Below are 24,101 nucleotides of genomic sequence, written 5' to 3' on the forward strand. Positions count from 1 at the left end.
TTTCAGGGAAGGGGCCAATGTTCTCGCTAATAACTATTTTACCCCTTCTGGGAAAACCCATGAAGTGAAAATGAACACAAGCCCCAGGAAGTAAGGAATTTCCACGTCTGTCCTCCTCCTCCATAAGACTATGATGACTCACGACAGACATGATCAGAATGAGGAGAATGTAGGTGAAAGCTGAGGATGGATGTCAACAGCCCTTTTTTAAAGGTTGAGTTAATGTTTTCAAAAATTCTGAATGAGTTGTCATTGCTTCTCTCTCTCTCTCTCTCTCTTTTTTTTTGCCACCCCTTGCGGCACATGGGATCTTAGTTCCTGGATCAAGGATGGGACCTGTGCCTCCTGCAGCAGAAGCATGGAGTTTAACCACTGGACCGCCAGGGAAGTCCCAAGTTGTCATTGCTTTAAAATCAGATTTCACACATGAAATCAAAGTTCTGGCTTCTCTTGAAAAGCTAAGTCTCCTGCAGCTCTGGACTCGGATCCCAAGTGGCCACATGGGTTGGTGCCTGTTCCTGTAGGCGTCCACCCTCCTCTCTCACTCACACCACTTGCCTCCCCTCTGTTGAGCTTGCAGCTCCTGATGACATCAATCATGACTCTAAGAACTTTAAAACCAGCTGGAAACTTAATCAACCCACCCCCATTATATATTTTATTAACTCCTTTGCTAATCTGTTTCTCTAATTTAAGTGATTAGCAATAAAACTCAAACAACAGAAAAGTTGGCAAAGTATTGGAGGAAAATGGGGAAAGGGTTGCTGAGGACCTTGGGTAATTAAAGTTATGTCCACTGTCTTAGGAGCGAAAACTGCACCCTTAGTAGAAGCAAGGATGCGTTAGGGACTCCATGGGGCCCAGGGCTAGACAGGCAGAATAAGGGGCCAGAGGTGATCCCCAAATGCAGTTTTGGAAGAAGCCCTTGGCAACATGTGGTTGGTCTAACATTTTCTTTATGCTCTCAGCACTGGGGTGCTTCACTGTGGGAAGGCCAATATGAAGCTGAACAAAAAATCTTCGGTCCCTTGGGGAACATATAAATAGAATAAGGGGAGTTTCTATTGTTATTCAAAGGGAGGATGAAGGCTTCCCTGGTGGCTCAGTGGAAAACAATCTGCCTGCCAATGCAGATGTGGGTTGATCCCTAGATCAGGAAAATCCCCTGGAGAAGGAAATGGCAACCCACTCTAGTATTCTTGCCTGGGAAATCCCATGGACAGAGGAGCCCAGTGGGCTATAGTCCATGGGGTCACAAAAGAGTTGGACATGACTTAGCAACTAAACAACAACTCCAATATAAGGCAATAAACACACACACAACCAGTCTCCCTTCTACCACTGATGAATGGATCAGCCTGGACAGGCCCAAGTGCTGTTCTTCTCAGAGCACAGGCCCCCAGCCACTGTCCCTTGAAATTACCTTCAATGTTTTTATGTAGTCAATGAGGTTACTCCATCCTGGAAATCATTTAGCCTCCAAAAATTGACTGCCTTCAGAACATTGAATCTACACTCCATTATGTGTTGATTTTTATATTTAACCCCCCTAAGGAAAATTTTACTTCCTTTCACCTACAATCTTAGAGGGGTGCCTCTCTATAATGCTCAAACACTGTCCTCAACTTGTTGCATCTTACTGTCAGTTAAATAGGATTATTTGGGGCTGAACTTCTCAAACTCGAAAATGGATAAAAATCACGTGGGCCTCTTGTGAAAATGCAGATTGAGATTCAGCAGACCTGAGCTGGGGGCTGAGATTCTGTAGTGCTGCCGGTCCTAGGACCAGTGTTATTCACTCAGTCGTGTCCGACTCTTTGTGACCCCGTGGACTGTAGCCCACCAGGATCCACTGTCCATGGAATTCTCCAGGCAAGAATACTGGAGTGGGTAGCCATTCCCTTCTCCAGGGAATCTTCCTGACCCAGGGATCAAAACCCAGGACCAGTGGTCACATTCTATGGAGAATCTCGTGCAGCATAAAAACTCAATCTGCATCATTATTTAAGTTCTGTTTGTTGGAAAATGTGTAATTTAATAGATCACTAATATTTATCATGCCTATGACAACACTAATGTTGCTAGGTAAACACCATGCAGCCCAACCATCAAATGAGGTAAATTTCAGGCCAGCTTAATCACATCTTTCTAAAATTCTCAGTAATATAGGCACAAACGAATAAACCTATAAAAGCAAGGGAGTTCAATAACTATCATGGGACTCCTATCTATGACTCAAACTCCATAGCATCAGTTGGCTGGCACTATGAAGTGGTTGTCCAAAGTGGTGCTCACAGAAGTATTTGAATTTTGTCTTAGAGTCACTCATTAATTCAAAATACTTAACATTTGCTAAGCTTGGGAACTTAAAGCAGTGGCAATGTAGAAAGTGGCATTACTTTATTAGAACAACGGCTCTCAAGAGTTATGGGTCTAGATGGTACAGGACTCCAATCATCAAATTCTACCCCCCCGACCCTCACTTTTTTTGGTCACTTTGCTCAGCATATGGGATCTTAGTTCCCCAACCAGGGATCAAACCCAAGGCCTTTGCATTGGAAGCACAGAGTCTTAACCACTGGTTGCCAGAGCATTCCCAATCATCATATTTTGAGTGATGCTTACTTACCCAAGTACATTAGAAGGAGGAGGCATTCTATACACATTTGTTTTAGCATCAGGGGCCTTAAAAGGCTCATGTTTAAACTGCAAAGTTTCATCTTAAAATCAAATCACAGGTCAAGAAGCACATGAAAGGATGCTCAAGATTGCTTGAACATCAGGGAAATGCAGATGAAAATCATGCTATCACCTCACACCTTTCACAATGGCATCACCAAAAAGCACAAATAACAAATGTTGGTGAGGATGTGGAGAAAAAGGAAGCCTCATACACTGTTGGTGGGAATGTAGATTGGTGCAGGCACTGTGGAAAACAGTAGGGAAGCTTCTCAAAAAATTAAAAATAGAGTTACCATACGATCTAGTAATTCCACTCTTGGGTATATATCTGAAAAAAATGAAAACACAAATTCAAAAAGACACATACAACGCCAATGTTCATATCAGCATTATCTACAATAGTTAAGATATGGAAGCAAACTAAGTGTTCATCAATAGATGAATGGATGTAGAAGATGAATGAAATACTGCTAAGTTGCTTCAGTCGTGTCCGACTCTGTGCAACCCCATGGACTGCAGCCCACCAGGTTCCTCCACCCATGGGATTTTCCAGGCAAGAGTACTGGAGTGGGGTGCCATTGTCTTCTCCGGAATGAAATACTACTCAGCCATAAAAAAGAAAGGAACATTTATAGCACCATGGGTGGACTTAGAGGGCATTATGCTAAGTGAAATCAGTCAGAGGAAGACAAATACTGTATGATACAGCTTACATCTGGAACCTAAAAGTTACAGCTAGAGAATAAAGATGTACTATACAACATGGGGCATATAGCCAATATTTTATAATAACTATAAATGGAGTATCAGTTCAGTTCAGTTCAGTCGCTCAGTCGTGTCCGACTCTTTGTGACCCCATGAATCCCAGCACGCCAGGCCTCCCTGTCCATCACCAACTCCCGGAGTTCACTCAGACTCACGTCCATCGAGTCAGTGATGCCATCCAGCCATCTCATCCTCTGTCATCCCCTTCTCCTCCTGCCCCCAATCCCTCCCAGCATCAGAGACTTTTCCAATGAGTCAACTCTTCACATGAGGTGGCCAAAGTACTGGAGTTTCAGCTTTAGCATCATTCCTTCCAAAGAAATCCCAGGGCTGATCTCCTTCAGAATGGACTGGTTGGATCTCCTTGCAGTCCAAGGGACTCTCAAGAGTCTTCTCCAACACCACAGTTCAAAAGCATCAATTCTTCAGCACTCAGCCTTCTTCACGGTCCAACTCTCATATCCATACATGACCACTGGAAAAACCATAGCCTTGACTAGACGGACCTCTGTTGGCAAAATAAAGTCTCTGCTTTTCAATATGCTATCTATGTTGGTCATAACTTTTCTTCCAAAGAGTAAGCGTCTTTTAATTTCATGGCTGCAGTCACCATCTGCAGTGATTTTGGAGCCCAAAAAAATAAAGTTTGACACTGTTTCCACTGTTTCCCCATCTATTTCCCATGAAGTGTCCTTTAAAAATTATGAATGACTATATCATACATCTGTAACACAGAATATTGTACAGCAACTACAGTTCAATTAAAAAAAATCAAATCACAGGTCAAATATTACATCAGTGATAATCTGCAATCACATGGAAAACTTCCACGACCTCCCAGCACTTCAATTTAACCACCTGTATCTGTGCCCATTTAATATTCTACATCCTCTTATACTGATGAACTGTCCATTCCTCTACCTAAAGCCAGCTCCCCCATTGAAAATCATAGCTCTGCAATTCTCTCTTCTCTACTGTGAATCAAAATTTCCCTCACTATTGGTTCATTTCCATCAGCAGACAAAACATTCCATTATTTTTTTTAAAAGAAGATGTTCTTGATCCCCCATCTTTTTCCAGTGATTGCTCCAATCCCTCTCCTCCCTTTGCCTCCCAACTCCATGAAAGGGCTTTTGATACTCCCCATCTCTCACTTGCTTCTCTGATCCCTTGAGAACCCACTCCAATTAGTTTTGGAGCCCACATCCCACTTAAACTACTCTTCACAAGGCCACCCATAGCCTCCACATTTAGTAAACCCAGTGGTCAATTCCCAGCCTTCATGCACTTGCCTTTTAAAGCAGCATGGAATACGTGGGTCCCTCTTCCCTGAAAAATACTTCTTTTCTAAAATAATTTTTAGTGATTTAAAAAAATATTTATTTCTTTGGCCACATGGAGTCATAGTTGCCGGCATGTGGGATCTTTGTCGTGGCACATGGATTCTCTAGTTGGGGCGCACAGGCTCAGGAGTTGCCCTGGACAGGCTTTTAGTTGCTCTGCAGCATGTGGGGTCTTAGTTATCCGACCAGGGATCCAATGGGTACCTCCTGCAGTGAAAGCGCCAAGTCTTAAACTCTGGATGATCAGGGAAGTCTAAAAGGTACAAACTTTGAGCTACAAAATAAGTAAGTCATAGGAGAGAATATAGAACATGGTGACTATAGTTAATGATGCTGGATTGCTGAAAGATACCAAGAGAGTAGATCTTAAAAGTTAATCATCATGAGAAAGACAAATTTTGTTAAGCATATATTCTGACAGATGTTAGACTTTGTGTGGTGATCAATTTGCAGTATTTACAAAAATCAAATCATCATGTTATATACCTGAAACTAATGTTACATATCAATTATGCTGTGCTGCGTGCTATGCTTAGTCACTCAGTCATGTCCGACTCTTTTCGACACCATTGTTGACAGGCTCCTCTGTCCTCCGCTATCTCCTGGATAGTTTGCTCTAATTCATGTCCATTGAGTTGCTGATGCCATCCAACCATCTCATCCTCCGTCGCCCCCTTATCTCCCTGCCCTCAATCTTTCCCAGCATTAGGGTCTTTTCCAATGAGTCGGTTCTTCACATCAGGTGGCCAAACTACTGGAGCTTCAGTATTCAGCATCAGTCCTTCCAATGGATATTGAGGACTTATTTCCTTTAGGATGGACTGGTTTGATCTCCTTGCAGTCCAAGGAAATCTCAAGTATTCTCCAACACCACAGTTCAAAAGCATCTTGTATTTATTTACTTATTTGCCTGCACCAGGTCTTAGTTACAGCATACAAAATCTTAAATTTACAGCATGCAAACTCTTAGTTGGGGTATTAGTTCCCCTACCAGGGATCGAACTTGGATCCCTTGCTTTGGGAGCTCGGAGTCTTAGCCACTGGACCACCAGGGAAGTCCCAGGACACTTTTTAGATGTCTGCCTATGAGACTACTATACATTCAACAGGCCTAATCATGAGGTCATTAACTTCCTCCTGAGCCCCCTTCATCTATCTTCCACTTTTGTCTCCCTCTGTATCTACCATATCAAATTTCTCTGAATATTTCTTTTAAATGTTAAATCAGATTCCCTTTTAGTTTCACATATACAGTTTCCACTCATCTCTTTCCCCAGCTCACTGACAGCAGAAGATGAGGCAGAGGTAGGAAGTCTCAGCCTCCAAATCTATTTTTACAACTGATAGGGCCATACAAATGGCGTCAGAACATTAAAATGGAACTTCTTAAAGCCCACCAAAGGAAGAAAGAAGTAAGCTAAGAGTAAGACTATCTGGGACATCTTGGAAACGTCACAGATTTATCTTCTTGTGGCCCAGTTTGATTCCGAAAGAAATCCGGAGATGAGAAAACCCATAACTGGGTTTTTGCTTGCTTTATGGAATGACTTTGAGGGAAACAGAAACTATGTTTTGACACCTGAAACTAACACAACATTGTAAATCAACTATACTCCAATTAAAAAAACCAACTATGTTTTGAGTATTATGGGCTACTTTTACATTTTTAATACTCGTAGAAATTTCATGACTCACCTCATTTTACAAACGAAGAAACTGAGATTCAAAAAGATTAAGCAGAGTGCTGATTACACAGCTGTTTACTGGCAGATAGACCTTCAAATTCTGCTTTCTATCAAGCTCACTCTTTTACTCCATCACAGTAGATACATACATATTCATTCAAGGCATTGTTGCCATATTATATTTGCTCAACTTGAAACTGGTTTATAAACCGAAATTAGCATAAACAACCTAGTTTAATAAGTTTGGAAATTAGCTTAAGTCTGGGATAATATAGCAGTTTCATTTCATTTCCTCATTTTCCAATTTAAGTTCAATGGAAGAGAGTAATTCATTTAGGAAGTACAAATGGCGTTAGGCGGACTCACCATCTCCAGAGCAGAAGGGACTCTAGTTAACACTGACAAAGTGGAAGAGGCCCAAGTACATTTGCCACAAGTAGGAATATGGAAATTGCGCCCACAGCCAGAACAATGGACATAGCTTTGTCAAAACAAAGAACAATAAAGTGAGGGAAGGCGATTTGTCCAGCCCTTGTGCTACTTCATGGCTTTTTTTTTTTTTTCCAGTTGCTGGTTTCCTATTCACTTTAACAAAGAAAAAGATTAAATACAGGATTTAACATTTCACAAGTTTTTATTACCCTTTAGCAGAAGCAAAACACTGCACATACTAAGCTGCAGCATTCAAAAATCCGAACTAGGGGAAACCATCAGATAACAATCTCCAATAGCAATGCTGCCCCGTTCAGTCCTACAAAAGAAAGTCGTCCAGACTCGGTGTCCACGGTGTGTGTTCCCAGCAACCGAAAAGCTTTAACTATGGTACAGACTAGGGATCGAACCCGCGTCTCTAAGGTTTTCTGCATTGGCAGGCAGGTTCTTTACCGCTGAGCTATACAGACTAAATGTAATTATCCTGAGGGTTATTACTGCTCTGAACTAATCAATATATTTCATACAGGACACAATAACATCTTGGCTTCTATCTTGACCTCGGGGGAATTATGTCAATGTGGACGGCCAGGAAACTACATCAGGTATCAGACAGGAGGTAAATTAGCCTTGAATTTAAAGTACAAAGCTGAAACGACAGACCCTGAAAATACAGCCACAAAATAATGCCCAGGGGCACTCTTGCTTTGAACATTGTGTGGAGGGCAGATTTTTCTCCTGGCTCTCTGCTGGGCTTTTCGGAGTTGAAAACTGTTTCTCAGATGCTAGGCTATAGGTGTCAAGGACCATCTAAGTCCTTTTAAAGACGTTTTGTGCACTTGCATTCATAATTTATGACACTTCTTTTTTCCCCGGTAAGCCAAAAAAGCACTTACTGCCTCGGAGCTTCATCAAACTAGTCGGTGATCCAAAGAAGACATTAAATGGGTTTTCACTCAGGCTCTATGAAATCTCCTGCCCCGCCCGCCCCCGGCCAATCTTACCCACACGCCCAGTCACAAACCCAATGCATCCACCGGAAGAAAGCTTTTTAAACGAACAGAACACAAACTCACAGACCCAACCCCCAACTACTAGTTACTCGGGCACACGTTAAGGAGGTGCCAATTTTATACAGGGATTTTGTTTTTAAACTCTTCCTAGAAACGACCACAGCTGTGCGCTCCCAGAGCGTTTTCGTTACAAAGCGTGTATGTGGTTTTTAAGACAGTTATTTTTATCCCTACTTCCTACCGTGTGAAGGGGCGGTGCGCAACGCAGGTAGTCAGCAACCTCCGTCACTCGAGTGACTGGGCTTTAAAAGGCTGCATTCACAGGCTTGGGGGTAATATTCAAGCCCCAGACCCCACCCTGGCGGCTGGTTAAACTCTAAAGGCCACAGAAAGTCACTTGGACGATCCAATCTGACGGTTCTTTGAGAGACCTGACACTTTGCACAGATCCTTGCCTGCTCAACAGACCAGCCTCGGCAGGCGTTCTGGACCACACGTGCACAGAGCGAGCAAAACAAAACCAACCCCGGCTCCCGGCGGAGAGGGAAGCGCCGCACGATTAACCGAGGGGAGCGGCCACTGCGATCAGCCGAGCCCCCGCCTGGGGTCCCGGCGCGTGCCGCTCCTCCAGCCCTGCGCACCCTCCTCTGCTCGCCAGCCCTGGATCCGCATCCCGGGGGCTGTGCACCTGGGCTGCCGGAGGAGGTGTCTCTCGGGGGCGCTGCAAGACCCGCCGGTTGGTGTTTCTCCCCTCCCTGAAATCCTGTGTCACTTTCCGACTGGGCACTTTCCCAGTGGTCCGCCCTCGACGGGTCCAGGTCTCTCCTCGAATCAGTCTCCTCCAAGTGCTGTCATCTCAATTCCCCATCCTCACTGCTCCTCTAGCATCACCCACCCACCGCCACCCCCGACCCAGGGCGGGGTGGGCGCGCAAACCCAGCTCCCCTGGCACTTACACGTGGCCACAGCGGGTCCGAACAGGGTGGTGCAACACCTCCAGGCACACAGAACAGTCGAAAGACGTGACGGGCAGCTCGGGGTCCCCCCGGCGCTCCAAGGCCCGCGGGGTGGCCGAGGCGGGCGCGGATTTCCCGCTATCGCTGCTCAGCACGGAGCCCATCCCTGCGCCTCCTGCCCCAGACGGTCGCCAAGAGCTCGGTGCCTGCGGCCGGCTTGTTTTGTTGTCCTGCGGTGGAGGAAGGAAGTCCCGGCCCAGCTGCGATCGCCGCCTCCCCGCGCGCACAGCCTGCGCAGCCGAGGAGCAGCCTCGGTCGCGGCGCCCAGCCTGGGTCTAGGGCAGGCCGAGTGCGCGGCCGCGTTCGGAGTGAACCTCCCTCCACTCGCTGCCCGAGTGTAGGCTGGGAGGCGGCGGCGGCGGGGCGCACGGTGCACGCCAGCCGTCCCCCGGCCCTGGAGGATTGAAATCTGACACCTCAACTGCAGAGCCGAGGACCTGGGCTGGCGGTGAACAGCGGCGGCAATCGCACGACTCCTCCTTCCGAACCACTAGAGCGAGTGTATGAAAGTGCGGGCGTGGTCTTGCCTGAACGCAATCGGAGAACACCCACTTGTAAGGTGATGGTCCTCTCGGTCTTGCAATGTGATGATTACTGCTGTAGTCACAGAGAGGATCTACGAGCGTGTCCTAAGACAGTGCTAATCACTACTTCCGTCATCTAATCAACACTCCATAAATGGAGAGGTAGCAAGCAGTAGTGGGAAGAGTTCTTGGAGCTGAATTGAGTCCCAACTCTAGGAAAGGGATTCCAGCGCTAAATTCTAGGAGCGTCCCCTCCCCCAACACCGCAACCGCCCCTCCTCCCCAACCTCTGCTGCCCGCTCCCCGCCCAGTTTCCTCACTTTAGGATCGCCTGCTGTTGTTTGTACTCCCTCTCCATCCTCTTTTGAATATTTATGAACAAATACATCAGTTATTAATTCACGCATTTAATAAAACCTATTCAGTGCCCACTGCGTGACAGACTCCGTTTTGGTGATGGGGACACAGTTTCCAACAAGCAAACAAAAATCCCAGTTCTCACAGAACTTACTTAAAAAACATTCTGGGGGAAGATAATCATAGATTCAGGGCTTCCCAGGTGGCGCATTTGCTAAAGAATCCTCCTGCCAATGTAGGAGAGGCAAGAGATGCCGGGTTCCATCCCTGGGTCGGGAAGATCCCCTGGAGTAGGAAATAGCAACCCACTCCAGTATTCTTGGCTGGAAAAATCCCATGGACAGAGAAGCCAGGTGAGCTACAGTGCATAGGATTGCAAAGAGTCGGACACAACTAAGCACCCACGCAACAGCAACAATTATAGATTCATATTCTTATTATTAAAAGAGAATCCATAGTAATACATAGTATGCATATGCAATACACACATACAATAATAAACAATAATCTTATACACTTCATCCAGTTTTGCCCATATTTTACTTTTAATGAGACGATATAAGGAATCAACAAATAAATAAATGAACTTGTTCATTTCAGATAATAAGAGTCAAGAGGAAGATAGAACTGGGAATGAAGATTGGGGCAGTGAGCATAAGGTCAGGGAAGACTTTTTGGTTTCGGTGATATTTGAGTAGAGTCAGGAATAATGAAAAGGAGTCAAACACTCCAAGATTTAGGGAGAAATTTGCTAAGCTCTGGGAATGGTGAACCAGGCAAGAACAACAACAACCCCCCCAGAAAGAAGGGTGTGGAGCTGGAGTATGGGGGGCTAGGAGTGTAAACAGGATGAGATGAGATGGGAGTCAGGCCTAATCATACTCAATCTTTCAGGCCAGGACCGAGAATCTGGGTTTTATTCCAGGTGCCACGTTTGAGTACTCTGACTCCTGTGTGGTTTGGAAAAGACAAAAGCAAAATAAGAACGGAAGCAGAGAAACCAGTTAGGAGGCTACTGAATGAGTCCAAGTGAGGATAATAGTGGCAGAACCAGGGGCTTCTCTGGGTAGTAGGTGAGAGATGGACAGGTTTGGGATATATTTTGACAGAAACCTAAAAGGGCTTGCTGAGAAAATGGATACAGGAGTGAAGGAAAGATAACTATTGTTTTCTGTAAAAGAAAAAAACCCTCCTTTGATTCCCACATGCCCCTCAGCTCCTGTCCTGTCTTGTTGACCAGATTCTCTGCTTTTTTATGTCTTTGTTTCTTAGTTACCTCCTAATGCAGTTCAACCTGGGTTCTGAACTGACTGCCGCTCTACCGTCATCTGTCTGAAAACTACTTCATTACCAAGGTCACCAGTGGGTAGCCTTTATGTGGCTCATTTTAGTCCCTTTCTTGCTTCACCTCTCACCCATATTTGTCAGTGTTGGCTTCCGCCTCCTTGGAGAAACATGTTTTGGCTTTCTTCTCTCTTTCTGGCTGTTCTCTCTCAGTCTTCTCTGGCCTCCCCTGCTCCATGGAAAACCTAAGTGCTGGAGATGGTAGGATTCTGTCTTGGGATCTTCCCCCTTCTGATCATATTTGGCAAAACTAATATAATTATGTAAAGTTTAAAAAAAAAAAAAGAATCTAAAAAATCACATCCATTCTGCTACCATCTAGGTGGCAAAGTCTTTATCTTTACTCTAGGCACTTATATGTCCAACTGCTTATGCGACATAATCAGCCCATTGCTTCAGACAGCTTCAGCTCAATGTGGACAGTAACGCACTCACCTCCAGCTGTTTATTCCTCTCTTAGTAAATGGCACCACAATCTACCTAGTAGCTCAGTCCAGATACCTGGGAGCCACCTTTAATTGCTTCCTCTTCTTCATTTACATTGAATCAATCCCAATCATGATTCTGCTTCCAGTAAATCTCTCAATAGTTATTGAATTGTTTCCTTTTTTTCTCTATTCCCATGGCCAGTCACCACCTACTTTAAATCATTGTATTCTCTTGTGTGACCTGATGCAGTAGTCGCTATATGTTCCGGGCTTCCCTGATGGCTCAGATGGTAAAGAATCCGCCTGTGATACAAGAGACTTGGGTTCGATCCCTGGGCTGGGATCCCCTGGAGAAGTGGATCCACCTGCATCCCCTATTGCCACTGTCCAATCTCTTATCCACATCGCAATTAAAGCGACCTTCTGGAAAGCAAGTATCTTACGTCACCCCATGCTCAAAAGACTTATATGGCTCTCCATAACCCTTAGGATTACATTTCAAATCCTTAGCATGATCTTCAAAGCTCTCCATGATCTTACTCCTTCAGTAACTATAATCAGTAGAATACCTCTGCAACAGGGAATAGAAATTCAACAGAAGGCGCCTTAATCAATAAAGATATTTATTATCTAATATGTAAATCAGTCCACAGAAAAGCAGTTCCAGAGCTGGCTCAGCAGTTGAAAGATGTCTTCAAGGTCTCAGCCCTTTGCCATCCCGTGTCAGTAGTGTCTTCCTCATGCTGAAAGATGGCAGGAAGTGCTCCAATAACCGCATCTACACACAACAATCTCTAAAAACAGAAAGGAAAGATAGAGTTTCCTTCTTCTAGCTCCTTCTCCTTTTAAGTGGGAAGAAAACATTTCCCAGGTGCCTTCTGTAGACTTCCCCTTATATCTTATTGGTTCAAACTGGGCCCCATGACCATTCTTAAACCAGTCACTAGCAGAGGACCATGAGGGTATTCTAACTGGCTTAAACTCATAATATACTCCATAGGGCTTGGCACTTCAGTTATCTGAGCAATACAGTTAGGGGATCCTTATCAGGAAAGAAGATGAAGAAATTGGGTCGGCCCACAATAGGGCCTCCCAAAATAACCATTTTGGCTCCCATCTCCTTTCACTCTCTCCCTTATTCTGTATGGTCCTAAATTTCTGTACTTCTTTCCGTTCCTTGACTGGGATGGTCAGAAAGCTGTTTCTGATCTCAGGGACTTTATACATGACTTTTTGCTCTGTTTGAACACTTTCTACCAACACACACTACTTTCAACTCCCTCTAATTCAAACCTTACATCTTAGTTTGGTGACTGTAATTCAATACTAATATCACAAGGTAGATATTATTTGTTCCCATTTTATAGGCTCTTAGAATTTAACTTAGCAAAGGGTACGCAGAAATTATGTGGCAGATTAATATTTTAATCCTAGATCTTTTATTTGTGCTTTTCACTAAGGCACTTATGTAGAGATGAGAAACACTGAGAATCTTAGAAAAGAATAAGACAAACATCAGATAAATTAAGGCAGGAAACTGGGACCTGGGAGGATAGATGACAATTAAACAGCTGACACTATTTACAAGGTTCTTAATAAAGATAAAATGGACAGTAATGATGATGATGGAATTAGGCAGAGAATAAATTTATAATCTAGACTCTAGGCCCTGAAAGGGATCAGAAGCATACATTAGTAAAAAGAAATTTGACAGCCCTATAATCAACATCTCTGGTATCAAGAAGTCTGAGAATCTTTTAGTAAACCTAAAATGAGAATACAATTGCCAGGAAAAATACATGATTTACTTATCTATTTTTTTGTAGGAGTGATGAAAAGAAATGAACTTACAATTTCAAGTGGTGTTGATATGAGAAAGACATGTCTATACTCATTTTTTTGGTAAAATTTTTGTTATAGATTTTATTTATTTGATATTGGAGTATAGGCAATTAACAATGTTGTTGTGATAGTTTTAGGTGGACAGCAAAGGGACTCAACCATACATATACATGTATCCATTCTCTTCCAAACTCCTCTCCCATCCAAGCTGCCACCTAACACTGAACAGAGATCCCTGTACTATATGGTAGGTCCTTGTTGGTTATCCACTTTAAACACAGCAGTGTGTGACATGTATATATTCTTTGCAGTTTGTTGTTAGTACCAAAAACTTAGAAACATAAATGTCCATAATAGGAAAATATTTTCAGAAAGTATGGTACATTTACTTAACAATTAACAAACAGATAAAACAACATTTAAAAATGTGGAGCTTGCTATTTTTAGGCCTGCTTGCAGTACTTAATTTAAAAAATGCATGTAGGTGAAATGACATGGATGTTTATTACAGTATTATTTGTAATAGCAAAATACAGGAAATACTTTGAAAGTTCACCAATAAATGATGAGTAAATACACTATCGTACATTTTACAATGGAATACTATGCAGTCATTGAAGAACAACAACAGGACTTCCCTGGTGGTCCAGAGGTTAGGACTTGGTGCTTTCACTGTGATGACCAATCCTTGGTTGGGGAACTAAGATCCTACAAGTAGCATGCTGTGACCAAAAAAGAAAAGAAAAATAGAAGGAAAAGCACTTCTATAACGCTCCTCAAAGGAAGCACTCCAACATGTATTACTGTGTGAAAAAGACTTTAGGAGCACCATTATATGTACTGAATACTATCATTTATCTATTTCAAATGTCTTTAGGCATACACACACACACATACATATGCACACATATGTGGACTGATATAAACATATCGATTTTTTAAAAATATACACAAGAAGTGAATAAGTGTGGATGCCTTGAGAGAGGGAACTAATTACTGAGGAATTGGAGTGGGAAGAGATAATTTTACTGCATGATCTATTGTTTTGATATATTGAACTGCAATAGGTAAAAATTAATCATTTTAACATACAAATATCCTTAAACTCAACAATTCAAATCCTTGAACCAACATGTGGACAAATGTGCACAAGAAAGCACAAACAGGAATGTTCCCTGAAGCATTGTCCATAATATCAAAAGATGCAGGCACAAAATTTCCATGGGGAATGATGGAATATTATGATACATACATACTGTGGAAGGCAATGCAGTAATAAGGAGACAAAGCAAAATTTTTTAGCCTATAACTATGTATCAGGTATTAATCTAAGTGATTTGTGTATGTTACCTAATTTAATCTTCATAATAACACAACAACATAGGTGACTTATTTTATCATCCTGATTTTCTGCAGAAATAGAGGTACAAAAGGCTAAAAACTTGCATCAGATCACACTGATGGCAAAAAGCAGAGCATAGAGTCCAATCCAGGAAATCTGACTCTCAGTACCTATGAACTTAACCACTATACCATACTGGTGTTCCGCAGGATAACATGAAGGCATCTTTAAGACACTGTTAACTACACAAGGATATTACTGGGACAAGGCATGGTCCTTAATACTTCTTATGGAGAAAAAGCATTATATATTTCTCACTAGGGGAAGGTGGAGAAGGCAATGGCAACCCACTCTAGTACTCTCGCCTGGCAAATCCCATGGACAGAGGAGCCTGGTAGGCTGCAGTCCATGGGGTCGCTAGGAGTCAGACACGACTGAGCGACTTCACTTTCACTTTTCACTTTCATGCATTGGAGAAGGAAATGGCAACCCACTCCAGTGTTCTTGCCTGGAGAATCCCAGGGATTGGGGAGCCTGGTGGGCTGCCGCCTCTGGGGTCACACAGAGTCAGACATGACTGAAGTGACTTAGCAGCAGCAGCAGCAGCAGGGGAAGGCAGTACAGGACATGTTCAAGATCCTAGATTTTTCTCTTGCTAACTGAGTGATCTTGGCAAGTCACTTCTTTGGTTTTCGTTTCCTCATCTGGAAAACACAGATAATGTTTACTTGTAGAACTGTTCTGAGAGGTGGAATTCAATTGAAACTCTTGCTCATTGCCTGGAAGGTACTGTGAATAAATGTTAGTTGTCTCCGGCTTCATTTATCCAGCAAACATCCAAGGAGAGTCTACCATGTGTCTAGGTCCTCACGAGACACTGAGGACACAATCAGGAGCAAGACTCAGTGGAGTGGGAGCTACTGTTTTTGTCTGTCAAGCATCTCCTCACCTCGTTCAGTGACAGTACCACATCCTCTTCCTTTGGAGGAACTGACTTTTCTTCATCTCATGTGACTTTGGTGGGGCCACCAGTCATGTGTCTACTTTGCAGCCCTCAGTGCCCTCTCTTGGCCTGAGCAGGAGTTCCTGTGACTGGGATCTGCAGCCTCTCTGGTGTCTGTCCTTCCTAAGTGTAGTGGACAAACCTCCCTTTTATCTCCTAGCCATCTTACCAATGCTTCCTTTTTCACTTGACTCATTTATTCAGAGTTGAGTTTTGTGGCTTGCAGCCAAACTCACTCACACATTCATCCTGTGTTCTGAAGGCATGTCATGGTCAAGTAGGTTAAGTTGGACAGAAAAAGAACATTACATTTATAATTCAATATAAGACCAATCTATTCAGAGAAAGAGCATTACTGGTGATGACTTAAAAGAGCATTCCAAATAGAGGGAATCTGAAATGAAAGAAAGATGGACAGAACATTCCAGATAGACAATCTAGTGGGCACAGATAAGAAGGCGAGAAGTGGCATGCTCTGTCCTTTGTTGCTGCAATTTTAAGCACACAGCAGATGTTAAAGAGAGAAAAACCCAGAGACCTACGCAAAGGTGGTATCATGAAAGCTGTATTTGACAGGTGAAAAAAATTTCCATTTGCTTCTGTGCCTTAGTGGAGCCAATTAAGAATTTAGGTAGAACAGTGACATGGCCATACCATGATTTTGACGAGTCACTCTGTCCATGTCAAGGGTTCTCAAACTTTATGTATCATCAGAATTACCTGAGGAGTTTATTCAAATAGCCTCATTCCAAGACATTTCAAGTCAGGGAACCAGGAGTAAGTTATGGAAGCTGTGTTTTTAACAGTCCCCCAACGGTTCTAATGCAGGGCTCGATGGACCATTCATTCCTTGTGAAATGTGGTTCCGCATAATGGGCAAGCAGTAGAACCTTCGGGTTACTGTGACAACAACAGAGGCGTCAGTTTCCAGGAGAGAGTTACTTATATGCATCCCTAATATAATCTGTTCATCACCTTGACTGTGCCTCCTCAATACTGGATGAGAGTACACTGGTTAATACCTTGGCACCGAAACATACATATCTCTGTATTTACAAAGACAGTTTACAAATCCTAACTATAAACCTATCAAGAGTAATAAAGATTCTTAGTGTTCAACAGAAATATGAGCATCTGATATGCGATCCTGCATGGTGTTAGCACACCTCCACAATCTGGTGTCATTTGATGATAAAATAGATACTATTCCCCTTTTAAAGGGAGAACAACATTATTAAAAATGAAGCTCTGCTGAATGAAAGACTTATGAGTTCCCTCCAGGTGAGGACCCGAATCTTTGGCTCTGGTTTCAGCATAATTAGGTTTTTCATACTGGGAATATTGTCCTCCGTTTTCCTGCTAAGCAATCACATTGCTGTTTGTTGCTAGGTTTCCCAAGTAGCATGTTAGGGGCAGCTGTCCCCGTGCCATTCTAACCGTGGCCATTTTCTGTGATCACAGTCACATTACGGCCTATCCTCAAAACATGCTGTTTGACTCCAGGAATAACTTGGTGAAATATTTCTATAATTTTCAGTGGGCAGCACAACTGGCTAACAGTTGGAACAAATCCACATTTGAAGTGTTCTACCTCAATGAACATGAAATCATGGTATGCCTAGAGTGGGAAAGGACCCTAGAGGCTATCTGACCCTGTTCTCTCATTTTGCAGGTTAGTAAACTGATTTCCACTGAAGTGAAAGCAGTCACACTGCATTCTTCAGCATTTCAAATGGACATATTTAAAGGAAAAATTAAGTCATTAAGTACCTGGAAAGCACTGGCCAACCCAATACAGGTGACATAATCTATTTTGGGAGGCAAGATCACACGTGATGAAGAGATAAGTGACAATAAATGATTTAAATAGTAGTTTAAAACAAAAATAGAAACACTGTTAAGAAAGTAGTCTATGATTAATTGCACACAAATACAAGATCTTTTTGTGATTTTGTGCAACACTAACCATCATATAAATAGTTTACTGTTGGACGTTCTTCTACTACCTACACAACTAGCCATCTTTTATCACAGCACAATATCAATGCTTCAGGGTTTAATTCCAAAAATTGTCATTGCTTTCTGTGCTTCCGGTATAAGCAAATATTGGATTGGCCAAAAAGATCATTTGGTTTTTCCTTAAGATGTTACAGAAAACCCTAACAAACGTTTTGACCAACACAATACTATAGCTAAATTATATCTTTTCATCTGGGGAAGGCAAAATATAGTTTGCTGTTATGTATGAGTATATATAAATGTGCTTCCACTATGGAAGTCTTTAAGCTGGCAGATAATAAAAATAACAACAGATACTATTTTATTGATTACTGTGGATCATGCACAATGTTTAATGCCAAGTATTGATAGATATGAGCTTTCCTGATAGCTCAGTTGGTAAAGAATCTGCCTGCAATGCAGGAGACCCCGGTTCGATTCCTGGGTTGGGAAGATCCGCTGGAGAAGGGATAGGCTAACCATTTCAGTATACTTGGGCTTTCCTTGTGGCTCAGCTGGTAAAGAATCTGCCTGCAAAGCAGGAGACCTGCGTTCAATCTCTGGGTTGGGAAGATCCCCTGGAGAAGGGAAAGGCTACCCACTCCAGTATTTTGGCCTAGAGAATTCCATGGACTGTATAGTCCATGGACGTTCACTTTCATTGATACATATAAGAATGTGTGTGTTAGTATTAAAACAAAAAGTCATGTATATATTCATATACATTGCTGTTGTTTAGTCCTTAAGTTGTGTGTGACTCTTTTGCAACCCCACTGACTTCAGCTCATCAGACTCCTCTGTCCATGGGATTCTCCAGGCAAGAATACTGAAATAGGTAGCCATTTCCTTCTCCAAGGGATCTTCCTGACTCAGGGATTATACCAAGGTCTGCTGTGTCTCCTGCATTGGCAGGCGGATTCTTTACCACTGGGCCCCCAGGGAAGTCCATATTCCTATATATACATATACATTTATACACACGTGCGTGTATTGTTGAATGTTTACAATGACACATTTCTTTCGGATCCCCTTTTACAAATTTAGACTAAGAGGGCAATTTGCCCAAAGTCGAACAATCCCCACGTGGCAGAGCCAGAATTTGGCACCACCTAGTTTAGCCTCCTAAATCTATGTTTCTGGCCACTGTACAAGTACATATGTCCACAGTACCATTTTTCCCCATTATACCATCAGATACAGAGGTAGGACTGACTCTGTTCTGTTTATGCTGCTTATTTCTTCTAATGTGTTAAAAGGTTAGCACTCTGGGTTCCCAAATCCAGAAAATAATACAGGATATGGTGAAAACAAGTAGACTTGATTTTTTGAAGGCATAACATAGGTTATTCAAAGTATTTTATAGTATTAAAGATGTCCCTAGAATAAAGCATATGTACACTTTATTACTCCCATTTCATTCAATACAAATGGAAAACTCAAGCATACAAAAAGGCCTAAAATACCACTTATTTCTAGGCTTTGTTGTTTAATCGCTAAGCCACGTCCAACTCTTTGTGATCCCATGGACTGCAGCTTGCTAGGCTCCTCTTTCCATAGAATTTCCCAGGCAAGAATATTGGAGTGGGTTGCCATTCCCTTCTCCAGGGGATCTTCCCCACCCAGTGATGGAACCTGTGTCTCCTGGGTTGGCAGGCAGGTTCTTTACCACTGAGCCACAAGGAAAGCCCAAGTATACTGAAATGGTTAGCCTATCCCTTCTCCAGCGGATCTTCCCAACCCAGGAATCGAACCGGGGTCTCCTGCATTGCAGGCAGATTCTTTACCAACTGAGCTATCAGGAAAGCTCATATCTATCAATACTTGGCATTAAACATTGTGCATAACATTCCTGGGTTATGCTGTCACAATTTGGAAGGTAAGTCAGTTGAAAAACATACACACATAGAAATTAAGGGAGAGGTTAAATTCCAATGGTCTGGAGTGGCACCCACAGCAAGTATATGGATTTTATGCAGAAATTTCTGCGGAAATCAATGGAAAGAGCTCTTGCTCTATGCCTCAAAAAACAGGCACTTTCTCCTTTTAAAAAATAGCATACCCGCGTTCCCATTACCTGTGGTGGATTCATTTCGATATTTGGCAAAACTAATACAATATTGTAAAGTTTAAAAATAAAATAAAATTAAAAAAATAGCATAGCAGTGAGGGTTGTGGTGTCATTTTTTGACAGTATATCCAGATCCATGTTAGTTGCGACATGCAAAAGAGCCATGGTGTCCTCAGGTGTTGAAGTAAACAACCACCGCCTATAAGAAAGCGCTGAAATAAAGACGTTGTGTTCGGTGTCTGTGTTCTTCTTTCCCCTCCTCTGTTTTTGGTCTTCTGACCTTTTGTACAAGCAATAAGAAAAGTGGGACAGTGTGGAGAGACACAGTCCACCTGGGAAGTAGGTGCATGCCCTTGGGCCAGGGTGACAACGCGCTATGAAGTAACTCTCCAGATGCCATAATAAATATACAGAGCTTTTATCCCAGCTGGTGCCTGACCAAGTTAGGTGAGGTGCTGGCTGGGTGGAATCACTCTGTGTCCCTTTATGATGAGCAGCGGCTGTTGAAAAAAAAAATGCTGTGGATCAGTGGACACTGGAGTATGTTTATTAATTTTAAGACTGCAGTTGGGATTACTGACAGTGCAGCAGTTCTCCAACTTCAGTAGAAGTCTACCAACATAATGTCTTCACTGGGAAAGGAAAGTTTATTAAAAACACAAGATCCAAGATTTGTATAAAAGATCATACTAAGAGAATGTTAAGTACGTGCCATCATTTTTTGTAGTGTAGGTATAAAATATACCGCTAATGAATTGTATTGGCCTATTTACTTCTTTTCTTGGTCTGAATATAAAATTGGCTTCCCTTCCAATATATTAAACCAGTTACTATTAAAATGTCAACAAGGGTCTTGTAAGCAGTTTTTTTTGTAGTAAGTAATTTTGTGATCAGAAACACATCAATCATATGATATCGCTTATATGTGGAATTTTAAAAAATGGTACAAATGAACCTTTTTATATAACAGAAGTAGGTCACAGATGTAGAAAACAAACCTATGGTTACCAAGATGGGAAGGAGGAGGGAGGGATAAATTGGGAGACTGAGATTGACATATACACACTACTATATATAAAATAGACAACTAATAAAAACCTACTATACAGAGAACTCTACTCAACACTCTGAACTGACCTGTATGGGAATAGAATCTGAAAAAGAGTGGATACATGTATAACTGGTTCACTGTGCTGTACAGCAGAAACTAACACAACATTGTAAATTAACTATACTCCAATAAAAATTAACTTTAAAAAGAAACACATCAATATGGTTTGTTGATTTTTTAGATTAATTTTTAAATTTACATGTCAGTCTAATCAAAGATGATTCCAGTCAAAAAAACAACTCTAAGTTTGCCTTATATTTACCCTTTGTATTTACAACTGTTAACCATAATACATTAGCACACTCAAAAGATTTAATGGAAATACTGCTGTATTAGATTGGCTTCAGAGAATCATCTGGAACTCTATTGCCAAATGAGAATGAATAGCCAAAGGTTAGTCAAAAACTGAAGTTACCAACAGTGATGGTAGAGTAGCAGTGACACAAAAGGCAAGTAAACTTTAAATGGAAAATTTTTAGGTTAGGGCTTTCCTGGTGGCATAGCTCAGGTGGTAATGAATCTGCCTGCAATGCGGGAGACCCGGGTTCGATCCCAGTGTTAGGAAGATCCCCTGGAGAAGGGAATGGCAACCCACTCCAGTATCCTTCCCTGCAGAATTCCATGGACAGAGGGGCCTGGCCAGTACAGTCCATGGGGTCGCAAAGAGTCAGACACAGACACACTATATAAAATTAATACTAATTATGAGCTAACTCTATCCTCAACATAAAACTTATAGGAATCAAAACTACACACAAACTGTAAACTGAAACACGGTGCCCCTGGCCTAACTCAGAAATAATGACCTTCTTTATGGAAGGGCAGTGGCTTCTTCCTAGCTTGTCTTAGTGTCAGAGTGAATAGAGAAAAGTCAGACGATTCCGTGTCAGCAGCTGCAAAGGCAAGAGAAGGATCTGTGTTTCCTTCACGCTCAGGCTCTGAGAGTCCTCCTTCAGGAAACAGTGGAAAAATCGATGCCAGATGGCTCTCAAGGAGACGCTGCTAATGCTTCTGCTATTGTCAACTCCCCTGTGGAAATGTTCCCATACAGCAGGGCAAGGCTGCAGACTTCATATCTTATCAACCACTGACCTCCAAGGTAGAGGTGTGATCTCACCCACAGGTCCTAGCAAAGACCGTTTCTCCCAGTGCCAGTGAGTTATGACTTGGTTTTCAGACAAGCAACAGAAATCTCCTCCCTTTTCCACCTTTGTGTTGAAACAGTATTTTAATCAGTTACAGAGAATTCATAAATAACATTAGATACCACTTATAGGGCACTTATAAGCGACAGATTTTTATCTTCTTGGGCTCCAAAATCACTGTGGACGGTGACTGCTTGCTCCTTGTCAGGAAAACTATAATAATGTATTGAAAAGCAGAGATATCACTTTACTGACAAAGGCCCATATTGTCAAAGCTATGGTTTTTGTAGTAATCATGTACAGATGCAAGAGTTGGACCATAAAGAAGGCTGAGAACTGAAGAATTGATGCTTTTGAATTATGGTGCTGGAGAAGACCCTTGAGAGTCACTTGAACTGCAAGGATACCAAATCAGTCAATCCTAAAGGAAATCAACCCTGAATATTTGGAAAGACTGATGCTGAAACTGAAGCTCAATACTTTGGCCACCTGATACAAAGAGCCAACTCATTTGAAAAGACTCTGATGCTAGGAAAGATTGAGGGCAGGAGGAGAAGAGGGCAACAGAGAATGAGATGGTTGGATGGCATCACTGACTCAATGGACATGAGCTTCAGCAAACTCTGGTAGATAGTGAAGGACAGGAAACCCAGCGCACTGCAGTCCATGGGTTGCAAAGAGTCGGACACAACTCAGAGACTGAATAACAACAAAAATAAGGCACTTATCATGTGCTGTTAAAGTGTGAAGTGCATTACACAGGTTAACTCATTTCACCCTTAACTCTTAAACCAGTATTATTACCTCCATTTGAAGTTAAATAACTGGCATATAGCCATGACGCTTGTAAGTGGTAGAGCTGGAATGTAGCCACGGGTCTGGATGACAATGAAGTTTCAGTTTTAATTGCTGCTCTGTTTTCTATTCTAAAGAAAAGAATTTAAAAGAATGACTTCATAAATAATCCCATAACCCTGGTAAAACTGCTTTCATTTCCTTGTATTCCCTTTCATTATTCATAGGAATATTACTGGGAACTTCTTTTTCCGTTTATTGTTCCCTCCCCCTACTCTATCCTTCCAATTTAGCAAGAATAACCGCTTTCCTAGAAATGACCTTGCACTCAACACCTCGCTCCCAGCCACCTGCCACTGTTTGTTAGTACAGGATGGCTACCTGACCCAAGCTGGGCTGAGAAGTCTATTTCGCACACATTTCGAAATTCGGGCAGAGAGATTTCAAAATATAGATAAGGGAAGCAGAAGGGAGGGAGGGAGGAGGGAGAGAGGGAAGGAAAAACGAATCAATTTATCTCTGCATTGGCAGTAAGTTGTAAAATTCTGAAGCTACGTGCCATTATTTTCTTCATCGTGGACTGCAAAATAGAGAGCCTTTAGTGATAAGAAAAAGGCAAAAGCATGGGAGATGGAGAATGAGGAAGAACTTGGACTCTCTACAGTGCTTCAGGCTTTAATTTATTCCAGTGGGGACTCAGTCCTTGGATTCTGGGACATGTCCTGATTGTCCAGAAAGTTCTTTCTTTTGTATAAGATAGCTAAAGTTTGTTCTTGTCACTTGCAACCAAAAGAGTCTGAACTATTAAGAATACTTTATAAAAAATAAATGCTTTTCTAATAATAAAAAAATAAAAGTTTCCCAATAATGTGTCTGATAAGAACATTGATAGATCTGAAGAAGAGGCAGTGTGAGTGAAGGCTGGAGACGCCTCTGCTGTCAGCTGCAGGCAAAGGCAGTTCAACTCACACCTACCAGCAAGGAGGGCGTACTGGCTTCTGTAGCTACGAGCCCAGTGGAAACGCAGGCTTCTGGGCCGACCTAATTCAAGTCCATCAGCATTATTTCCTTTTATCTTGCCAGTTCCATGCCCACCTCCCACTTAGGCAAAGTGGTGAGATCACCACCTGTGAGTTGAAGGAAGCTTTCCTAACGTCCTTAACACATTTCACGTTAATTCTTGCTATTATAACCCTTGTGACCAGGGC

General features: G+C 42.4%; 1 protein-coding gene across 2 annotated transcripts in view; it reads right to left on the reverse strand.

Moving 5' to 3' along the window:
* The window catches only part of RNF125 (ring finger protein 125), a 47,474-nt gene extending 38,201 nt beyond the window's left edge, over nucleotides 1–9,273 (reverse strand). Inside the window, exon 1 of one of the 2 annotated variants that reach the window (XM_005223982.5) lies at nucleotides 8,877–9,273. In XM_005223982.5, the coding sequence (XP_005224039.1) occupies nucleotides 8,877–9,040 (164 nt within the window). In that variant the 5' untranslated portion in view covers nucleotides 9,041–9,273. The remainder of the gene's footprint in view (nucleotides 1–8,876) is intronic. The other variant, NM_001205859.1, reaches the window with a different exon arrangement.
* Between the last annotated feature and the right edge of the window lie 14,828 nt (nucleotides 9,274–24,101).

The sequence above is a fragment of the Bos taurus genome, chromosome 24 (assembly GCF_002263795.3).
Source record: "Bos taurus isolate L1 Dominette 01449 registration number 42190680 breed Hereford chromosome 24, ARS-UCD2.0, whole genome shotgun sequence".
NCBI lineage: Eukaryota > Metazoa > Chordata > Mammalia > Artiodactyla > Bovidae > Bos > Bos taurus.